The sequence below is a fragment of the Oryza glaberrima genome, chromosome 10, assembly GCF_000147395.1.
Source record: "Oryza glaberrima chromosome 10, OglaRS2, whole genome shotgun sequence".
NCBI lineage: Eukaryota > Viridiplantae > Streptophyta > Magnoliopsida > Poales > Poaceae > Oryza > Oryza glaberrima.
Window position 1 is genome coordinate 15,663,165 of NC_068335.1, and position 11,079 is coordinate 15,674,243.

An 11,079-nucleotide genomic window follows, 5' to 3' on the forward strand; every position below is an offset into this window, starting at 1 on the left:
GACCTAAATAAGCATTTTGAGAGTTTGGGGACTTAGATGACACCGCTACAAGTTTAAGGACCGCACGTGCACTTTACTCTTAGTTTATAGACCCAAAGTTTATAAGTCAAAAGTTTGCATACCCGTTTCAAATTTGAATTTGAATTCAAATATTTATTTATATATAGTATTTCTATACATGAATTTTTTCAACTTTGTTTTTTATTTTTTTAAAATTTATGGTGTAGTAAGAAAAGAAGAACGAGAGGAGCAAGAGGGGAGAAGAGTGTACAGGGTGGATGGGGATCGATCGCTCGAGCAACTCCAGTAGCCTCTCCAAAGGACTCTTCAAGTTAAATTTTGTCAATTCTTGCAAAAAAAAAAGCTCCAACAACCTCTCTATTTAACTTGCCAAGCCCAACTGCCAAGCCATTGGGCTGGCCAAATCCTTCCCCTCACTGGCCAAATTTGGCCAGCCAAACTCACTAGCCATATGTGGGCCCCACCTATTCCCCATTCTCTTTCTTTGCATCCGCTTGCTCTCTCTCCCTCTTTGCCACCGAAATCCTTGCCACCGCCGCTTGCCAAAAATCGACGGCGAGCAGCGGCAGCGGTAGGGAGCCACCGTCGAGGTCGTCGTGAGCCGCCGCCGTCGCCGTCGCCGCCGAGTTCCGCCCCGAGCATCGTCGAGGTCGTCGTCGCCCCGGGTCGTCGTTGAGGTCGTCGTCGCGAGCGGTCGCCGCCGAGCTCCGCCGCCGCCCCCTTATAGATCTGGCAGCTCGAGGGGAGGTCGACGGCGTCTCGCCTCCCGCCTCCCCGCATCATCAAGTCACCGTGCGCTGCCGCCGTCGGCATCAGGGAAGGGAATAGGAAGGAAAGAAAGGGGAAAAGAAGGAAGAAGGGGGAGAGAGAGAAGAAGAAGAGGAGTAGAGGCTGACACGTGGGTCCGTTATTTTGGAGAGGATTAATAGAGAGACTGTTGGAGAGAGCATCTAGTTTGACTAGCTAAATCAAACGGAGAGTTGCTATATGGGTATTTGGAGAGGCTGTTGGAGATGCAGTTAGCCAGCCCCTAAACAATGCCTTGTTCCAGTTGATGATGGAGAAGATCCGGGGGTGTTGTGGACTGTGGTGTCCGGATGTCCGAACCTCTTTCCTTCCTTCCTCCCTCCCTCAAAACTATAAAACGTCATTTGCTCGCGTAAACACGCTCTCTCTCTCTCTCGTCTTCTTCGCCTCCCTCCCTCCGCCGCGCCTCCCTCTCCCCTCCGCCTCGCCTCCCTCTCTCCGCTCTTCCGGTCTCCTGCCCAATCGCTCAGGCGGGGCGCGCGTGGTGAAGGATCGCTCCAGTGAGGTGAGGTGATTGTTGTGTTTCTTTCTTCCTGCTTTCTTTCGTTTATGGTTTCTATTCTACCTGGTTTTGCTCATCTCGTTTCTACTCGTGGAGAGAGGTGGAGAAGATTTGGGTTTTTCTGCTTCGGAATGATGAATGTGGGCTGTTCTTGTTATCCCGGTGAAAAAAAAAAGCTGCGTTTTTATTCAGTTCAGCTTTCTTTTTCTTTTCTTTCTGCAGTGCAGGGGAGCTCTGCATCAGCTGGGCCATGGAGAAGGCGGCAGCGGCGGCTTGTGGATGGAGGAAGGGTTTGGAGGAGGGAGAGCCGGAGTGGGAGGCGATGGAGCTGGAGGCGGCGGCGCCGGCGATCTTTCCGGCGGACGGTGGCGGCGGCGGCGGCAGGAGGAGTCCGGCGGCGTCGACGATCTTCTTGCCAGATCTTCTAGACGGGAGCTTTCTTTCTGACGATATTCTTCCTGATCTAAGCCAGGCAAGAGCCCCCTTTTTCTGCTTCGCTTGATCTTTGTTTTGTTTTCTTGGCAGTAAAACGCTATGGTGGATGTTGCAAAAAGTTTATGTCTTGATATCTCTGCAGTACAAATGTTTGTGTGTTTCTTTAGTGAAAGAAGCAATTGGAACATATATATCTATGTTCTGCTCAGATGTTGAAGCAATTTGTTGGTTTGTTGAAATGGGTAGTCTTTCATGAATGAACTGGAAATATTTCGTGTGTATATATGATGATGATGATGTAGTTACAGTATTGCACTGATTACTTAGTACAGTACATGTGTCACCCTTTGTGATTTTGAAGGCTGAGGTGGTGTTTGGATCTAGGGACTTAACTTTAGTCTCTGTATTTAGACACTAATTTAGAGTATTAAATATAGACTATTTACAAAACTAATTACATAAATGAAAGCTAATTTGCGAGATAAATTTTCTAAGCCTAATTAATCCATAATTAGAGAATGTTTACTGGAGCATCACATAGGCTAATCATGGATTAATTAGGCTCAATAGATTCGTCTCGCGAATTAGTCCAAGATTATGAGTGGGTTTTATTAATAGTCTACGTTTAATATTTATAATTACTGTCCAAACATCCGTTGCGATAGGGACTTAAAAGTTTTAGTCCCATCTAAATAGGGTCTGAATCCTTCACTGTGCTACTCCATAAGAGCATCTTCCTATGGAGTATTCTTGTCATCTGTTTTGTACTTCTTTTGTACTTCTTGTCCCCTTTGTGATTTTGAAGGCTATGTACATCCGCTTGAATATAGATGCCGGAATTTTTTTAATTCATTATCTAAAAGAAGTAGGAGCCTCTTCAGTACTTCTTGTCATTTGTTTTGTACTTATTATCCCCCTTTGTGATTTTAAAGGCTATCTACATCCGCTTGGATGTAGATGCTGGAATTTTTTTAATTCATTATTTAAAAAAAAGTAGGAGCCTCTTCCAAAAATGCATTTTTCATGGATGTACTTGTTACGGCCTTATGTGTTCTATATGCTCTACAGATAGGGGAGATGCTTAAACTAGACTAGGGCCTTGTTCGGTTAATTCCTCCCAGAAGAGGATTGAGAAGGATTTGGATGTGTGGTGTGGAATTCATCCCCTCAATTCCTTCCTTCTTTGGGATTAACCGAACAAGGTTAAAGGGGTTCACAGTCACAACCCCACCTCTAAAATTGAAATTACACAATCTATGTCTTATTAGGGTGATCAAGAAGTAAGTTATCAGGTATTTGGTGGTATTTGAAGCACACTTTGCCTGAGCCCTGGGATGAACCATTTTTTTCTTTGCTTTATTGCATTTTTTATGCACCATTATTTGACACATCCATTTGATTTTGTGTACACATCTCAGATATACATATAAAAAATAAGTATCAGTACCTTGTTTAATTTCTTCATTGCAGATGGAGGATATATTTCAACCAGCACATGAGGATGACATCCACCATTTGTTACAAGGGCCCCAAGATGAAGCAGACCTGGACAAATGGTTAGCAGGTAAAATGTTTAGGAACTATTGTCTATTTTCAGTCTTTTAACATGCTCATCACATCTGTAGAACTCTATTAGCAGGTCAATCTTGTTCACCCGCAGCGGAAGGCTCCATAACAGTCCAAACACCTACATATCCCATACTAAATCTTATAGGTATGAATAATGAGGACTCTCCACTAATATAAATCAGTATACAATTAGTCATGAACTCATTGAAACATATTGATTGCTTTAGATTTCATACCAAAGGACGGTTGTAAACGTGGCCCACGAGGTGCTCGCAAGAGACAGACATTTCCATCACGAGGTGCTCGCACGAGACGGGCTTTTCCATTGGTAAGAAAGTGGATACATTCCTTTAGAGAGGAAAGTCAGTGCTTCCTGTGCTATAATTCTATGAAAAAGTTATATTTTTTAGGCATAGACATGTACTTTGTTCACAGAGTTCCATTGCTGAAGTTCAATGCTTTATATTGTACCCTCTTTAAGTTCAGATTTTCGATATGCTATTATCCATCAATGGACAATATCTTCTATAATTATTTTTTTCCCTTCACAGCAACAACTATGCTTTGGAACCACTAGAGACAAAAGATGTCGTCTAAGAAAAAATAATGATCACTGGACAATCAAAGAAGTAACAAATTTAGTACAAGGTGTTTCCAAGCATGGGGTTGGACGATGGACAGAATTGAAGAGAGATTTTTTCTCCACATCCATTCGAACTTCTGTCCATCTGAAGGTCTAATGCTTTGTTGATTTGTGATATATTGCCCGTAAAATAACTTCATTGTTAGATGGTGTTAGTCAAAATTATTCTCATGATGTCTCCTGATCCAGGATAAATGGAGGAACCTGTTGAAAGCCTGTGGGATTGATTTCACCTCCACAGCAAAGGTAATTCTATGCTACATTTCTTGAATGTATCCGTTATGGAGGCACTGCGAATTCCATTCTCTCACATTTCTCAAACTTGCCCTAGGGAAACGCACAGAAGACAATGCTATGGCCCCTTGATAAGCGATTGATTGAACAGATTACACAGTTAGCATATAAACACCCTTACCCAAGACAAAAGTACTAGAATAGTTACTGGTTGTTCTAGCAGAGAAAGCAACTGGTAGAAGAGTCAGAAGGTATCAGAGCATATAGTAGAGTTGATTTTAGTCAGGACCATAAGTAGATTTATCTCCTCCCTAACTAGCAACTACTGAAATTTATTTTTTTTTGTCGTTTTGGTTACAATTTCCTCTCCATATTTGGGATTTTGTAATTGGATTGTAAATACTCTCTTATTGACAAATTGGAGGGGGTTCAGTCTCCAGGATCTTACTTGGTTTTACTGAAATTCAGTTGTCAAGTTTGTGTTCTCAATCACACAATTTCTCTTTTTGTTAATTCTCAACGATTTGCCTGCAATCAAGAACGCTCAATCGACATTCTTATGTTGCTCCCAGGTGAATCGCCTAGTCTTGTTAAAATTTTAGGCCGTGTTCTGAATTGCATTCTTGAAAAAGTGACTAAGTTTATTCAGGATGTTCAAATTTTTAGATAATGGAAGCTTTATTAAGACTCAGTTAAATACACCAAGATGATACATTCCAACTGAGTCCACCCCCGGCCATTCAGGATGTTCAAATGTAACTTTGCCAAGCTTTTCTTTAACTCTGAATACAGGAGAATGGAAAATTCAGAGTGAGAAATGCGTCATTGTTGCTCCCCTGCATATAGAATATATCAGCTAAGTTGGTTCAAACCCCTTACATTTGATTATAGATAAGGCAGTACAGTGCACCCAGGAATCCAAAATCTGGGAGCTATCCTGAGTTGTGACAGAAATATGCAAGCAAACCGAGAGAAACCTGAAGTCCTGAACCTGAACTATCATGAAAATCATTGAACAACCTCGCAAGCGTATGCAACAATATCATTGTATCCGCATCCTTATTACACACCAATGCTGATTCCATATCTTTGCCTCAATGACAAAATCTTGAACAATCCACATGCATTTATCTTGTGATACATACTGTAGTGTGTAACAATCAAATACTCATTGATAAATTTTTGGGTCAGAGTGGCGCAGCCTTTAACAATTCTGATTCACAAATATAAGCACATTGGGTTTTTCTAGTGATTAAGGCCCTGTTTAGTTCCCACACAAAAATTTTACACCATGTCACATCGTATGTTTGAACACCTACATAAAGTATTAAATATAGGCTAAAAAATAACTAATTGCACAGATTGTGACTAATTTGCAAGACGAATCTTTTAAGCCTAATTGCTCCATTATTTGACAATATGGTGCTACAGTAAATATTTTCTAGTGACGGATTAATTAGGCTTAATAAATTCGTCTCGTTGTTTATTGACGGACTCTGTAGTTAGTTCTTTTATTAGTGTCCGAACACCCCATACAACACCCTATATAATACCCGATGTGACACGTCAAAACTTTATACCTCTGGATCTGAACACCCCTAAGAAGAAAATACTAAAAAAGCTATGATGTCCTTATTAAATGAGTGGTTGTTGAGAATGGAAGGGTGGTTGAATGTAAAATCAATTGAAAGGACGGATGGATGACAAAAGCCACTTTGGTTCAGCCTTTATAGAAAACTGACAAGATGTATAAATGTATAACGTGCATCCATAATATGGTAGAAGTGAGTCTTAATCTTTTTATAATCTACTTATACATTGTGAAAGTGGTCTTTAAAATATTTCTTAGGATGAGCTACCTATATGCTACTCCCTCCGGGCTGATAATACTTATCGCTTTAGACAAGGACAAGGGTGAGGTCAAACTTTAAAATATTTGATTATGAATCATTTTTAAAATATTTGTCTTTCAAATATGATGACTATATGTATAGATTAGTCTTAAAAAGTACTTTAGTATGATCATATATTTGTTAAGACTTTTATACATATTATAATAAAAAATAATGGTCAAAGATTTTTTTTAGACCGTGCCCTTGTCTAAAACGACAAGTATTATCAACCCGGAGAGAGTATATGCATATGGATCACCTATATGGAATAAAATAATATATCTATCTCTACTCCTCTCTCTGTCCCTCTAATATTACATGGCATATGTACATTGTGAAGATTGTAATAGTTAAAATCCATGTGAGTGAACCTTACCTACGTGAAGTTATGGACTACTTTTGTCATATACTCCCTTCTTTTTAAAATATATGGTGCCGTTAATTTTTTTATGACGTTTGACCATCCATTTTATTCAAAAAATTAATATAAATATGTAAAAGTATAAGTTAAAATTATATTTTATTTGATGATAAAAACAATTCACAACAAAATAAATAATATTTATATAATTTTTTGAATAAGATAAATTATCAAAAGTTATTAAAAAGTCAACGACATTATATATTTTGAAATGGAGGTAGTACAATATTGATGTCGCATACTATCTCCGTTCCAGAAAAACTGTAGTTTTACATTGCTTATGTCCAACGTTTGATCATCCGTCTTATTTGAAAAATTTTATAATTAGTTTTTTTTTATTATTAGATGATAAAATATGAATAGTACTTTATGTGTGAATAATTTTTCTAAAAAAAAATATAATCTTTTAAAATAAGACGGGTGGTCAAACATGGACACGAAAACCCACAACTGTATTTAAAGTAAGATGGAGGTATGAGTAGTACTTGAGTGGGTTACCAGCTATCAATACACCTATGGAAACGATGGTTGAATGACGGATAAAATTTATTACTCCCTTGAGGATTCTGGTTATTAGATTTGTCCAAAATTATAGAGGATTTTGCTTCTCCCAAAAGGATGAGTACAACAACCATTAGTAATCCTATTGTCATCCTTTCACATATGAAAGACAAATAAAGAAAATCACATGTACTATTAGTACTAAACTACTAATCCCCAGTCCCCACCATCTCTAATCCCCGTATGTCCTTAGATGTACTTTTTTTTCCTCTTCCTTAGTTAGTGCTAAATAGGGAATAATCTCTCATAATCATAGACGGAGTGAGTACCAGCTATCAATAGGACTGTGAAGAAGATAGGATTAAATGAACTGGAATGACACATACAGATTTTGTTTGCCTAGGTAGCTTAGGCAGCTAGCTTTTTCTTGTTCTGAGCAGCAACATCAACATGAAAAAGGAAAAACTCTCCAAATGGTTACTATTAAATCTATTCCAAAATATAATTATTTCTTACTATATATCCAAACATACTTTTATCCATATGTCAAAAGTTGTTACATTTCAGGATGGATGTAGCATAATTTTTTTAAATTTGTTGATGGAGTAACTCAGAAAATATGTATTGCAAATCACATATGTAATGAAAACCTGAAAACTACTATTGAATTAAAAAACAGACTTATGATATTTATCCGCGTTAACAAAAACAAAAATTTTACTCCCAATAATAGTAAAAATTTTACTCTCAATGATATGGTCAAATCTTAAGCGTCCATTTCCAATCTAAAGACAGTTTTCATACTTCCACAACATATGTGATTTTCACTACATATTTTCTCATTGAACAATGAACTCTACACAGGGAAGATATATACAATTAATTAATACTCCTATGTCGTAGTATACTGAGAGTACTGAGGCTACTGCAGGTAGCAGCAGATACAAGAATTCCGAGTACCGAAAGCCAAATTGGTAGAAAGCCAGCGTACGTAGCGCGCGAGAGGAGGACGCCTCACCTCTGGCCGCCATTGCCGGTGGTCTGCTTCGCGCCTCACTGCTCGAGCTCGTTTGGCTCGCCGATCGACCATACGAAAACCCCGCCTCCAATGGGTTATATGGTCACCGTACCCGCCCGCCTACGGCCGCATCCGTGAAGCCGTTAGCCGTGGCCGTCGCTCTGTCGCCGAGATCGGCCGCCGCACGCCGTCGTTTCGCTGAGCTCGGTTACGGTTAATTAAGCTCAATTTAGCTGCATGCATGCGTGTGCTGTGTGCTTGCTCATTGGAGCTTTGGCTCTCTTGGTTCACAACGCATTGCAGGCTCAACACTCAGCCACATCAACAACATGATTACAAGACAATTAACGCTTATTAAGCATCATTGATATATATCAAGCTATATTAAACAAAGTCGGTATCTCAATGACATGTAGGACCCACATGAGTCAATGATATGTGGGTCAGGATATCATATCTCAAATTTTACAAAATTATAATGGCATGGTTCCAATTTTCCCTAAAACTATTAATTATGCACGTGCGTTGCACCACGTAAATCAAACATATGGAGTACTTCACAAATAGAATTGGGCCGCACAGAGGCCGCCTGCACGCGCGGGGGCAAGGCCTCGCAAAAAGGGTTCGCCCGTGCGGAGGAGGGGCTCCACGGCCGAGCGGTAGGTGTGCTACAATCAGAGAAAAAATATATAGTGAAAATTTACAAACTATCGTTAGATTAAAAATTAGATATTTAATATTTATCCATCTCACCTAGAATAAAAATTTTACTCCAGATTCAACTGTCGCTCAAAAGAGAGATCAAAGAGAAAAACCTATCGATAAAAGAAACTGCCGCTCGATATGGAGGCCTTGAGTGCAGGGTCACCATCGTGACATTGTTGCAGCCTGAGGGTGAGAGCTCTCGACCCCTCCCCACCTCTGGCCGTCGGCCGAAGCCGCTGCCGCGTACTCATTTCTTCGTTTCCGAGCCCACCGATGATGGATGCGCACTCTCAAGGCTAGCCAACGGCGGAGCCGCCCTCCTGCGAGGCCCGCTGGTTGCGGTCATGGTTGGTGGCGGTGGCAGCAGGCGAGAGCGAAGGAGGAGAGGCCAAGCTCGGTGGTGGTACACTCCCAGGTCAATGGTCACAGTCACCAGATCCACTTGTACCGAGCTTGCTGGTGGCAGAAGTCACGGTCACCGTTGCGGGTCATTGTCGTCGTGGTCGTGTTGCTGTGAGGAATGAGCGAGAGGTGGGAGGAGAAAAAGGAAGGGAGGAAAACTGAGGGAGGTGAGAAGATTGACAGGAGTATAAAGGAGGAGGGGATATTATAATAAGTGATGTACGAACCATGCAGTTCTTTGCATGCACACCTCAGTCTCTTACCATTCTGTCTGTAAAAATTAGACACTTGTATTTTGCTGGTAAAAATAGTACTTTTTTTTACATGCAGCCTACTTAAGCGTATGTTTGTGAAAATTGATTTCCATGAGCGGTCTGTAACTAGGGACCGTTCAGACAACTTTCAAACGATTATAGGTAGTTATTTTTGCGCCCGCCTAAGAAATAAAAGGGGGTGTTGTAAATAATGATTTTTGATAGTGTGGGCAGGCCCGCATTCCCCGTGTGTCCGTGGAAATGAAGATTTTCACGGGCGGACCATCTAGCCTCGTGGGTAAAATGATTATTCTACACGGATCTACGATACTATGCTTTTGCAGGTAACGAGTTAAACAGTCAATATAGGAAGATGGTTTTCCTATGCAGCCGTGGTGAAATAGACCCGTTTGGAAAGAAGGCACCTAAGATAAAGATTTATCGCCTATTTTTAAAATCGAAGTTTTAAAATGTTTTGAAATTTTCTACTTCCTCCGTTCATATTATAATACTTTTTAGCATTGTCCACATTCATATATATGTTAATGAATCTAGACATTTATGTGTGACTAGATTTATTAATATTTATATAAATGTAGACAATACTAGAAAGTTTTATAACCTGAAACGGAGGTAGTAACTTTTGATTGGCACTGTTCTACGGTAGCTGGGTAACGTGTGTACTTGTTAACATAGAAATGTTTGCGTGATATACATTGATTGTGTGCAATCAGAGACGTATAAACATATATTTCTGAATTCAATTACAAGTGGTCGTTCTAAGATCGCATAAAAAAGTTTCATACGATGTCCTAGAAAAAATCTAATTCTAAAAGTGTATCTGAACAATGTGTATATCCAGATACATTATTAGAATTGGACTTTTTTTAGACGGAGGGAGTACTCCAGAACAAGTAATAGCTGGTCCGTTTCAGAATTTGTGAAACGCCTGAGTCCTGAAGATCCGTTGGTTTCTTCGTTTTCAAGGACGGAGAGGAGGCGGCGACTGCATCTGGCTTGGACGGCCGTTAGCCGTGCATCTTTGTGCTTGAAAACGGGCCAAAGGGAGGAAAGCAGTGCCGAGCGATGGGCCACAAAGTCTACGGAGGCAGGCAATGATGCCATGGTATTCATCAGCGTCATTGCCGGCCCGACAAGACACCGAGCTAGGCTTTTACCTACAACACTCTCACCCCTCCCTGCCATCGCCACCCCCATGTTCCATCACCCAAACAGCCTCCGCTAGCATGTGGGCTCGCCGCGTTGGTGCCCCACCGCCAGTCAGCCATGGCCCCACCTCCCGTGGTGCGCTAAGGGAGGTCAGCATGCACGATCGTCGCATCCTCGCCATCCCCGCGGGCTACTCCTCCTCAACACATCGCTGTCGTGACTTCGCCCTCTAGATTCGGCCACATCTGCTGTCGCGACTCACGCCGCCGTCAAATCCACTCCTGGCGAGCATCCACGCCCTCTCCGGCACATCGCGGTGCTCCCCTAGCCGCACCTTGCCGCCTCCTTGCCCCCATGGGTCACCGGTCTTCACCTTGTCGAAACATCCTCTGCCACCTAGCCTCGCCACCATTGGGTCGTCGCCTGATCTGATTGTGGGGTTGCCAGATCTGGTCACAAAGCTCCAGTTCCTGTAGGCATTGCCGCCGCTTGCTACCCCAACGCG

At 41.3% G+C, this 11,079-nt stretch overlaps 1 protein-coding gene across 3 annotated transcripts; it reads left to right on the top strand.

Annotated features, from left to right (window-relative positions):
- The first annotated feature begins 1,203 nt into the window (after positions 1-1,203).
- On the top strand, positions 1,204-4,715 carry LOC127753030 (uncharacterized). Of its 3 annotated transcripts, none has more exons than XM_052278488.1 (8): positions 1,204-1,333; positions 1,553-1,802; positions 3,236-3,329; positions 3,402-3,479; positions 3,562-3,662; positions 3,886-4,068; positions 4,167-4,223; positions 4,321-4,715. In XM_052278488.1, exons 2-8 carry the CDS (start codon positions 1,581-1,583, stop codon positions 4,408-4,410), a joined length of 825 nt encoding a protein of 274 aa, XP_052134448.1. In that variant the 5' UTR covers positions 1,204-1,333; positions 1,553-1,580; the 3' UTR covers positions 4,411-4,715. The 3 variants fall into 3 exon arrangements, with proteins under 3 accessions (XP_052134448.1, XP_052134445.1, XP_052134447.1); XM_052278485.1 differs by having other exon boundaries at positions 4,309-4,688; XM_052278487.1 differs by having other exon boundaries at positions 3,405-3,479; positions 4,309-4,688.
- The last annotated feature ends 6,364 nt before the right edge of the window (positions 4,716-11,079 follow it).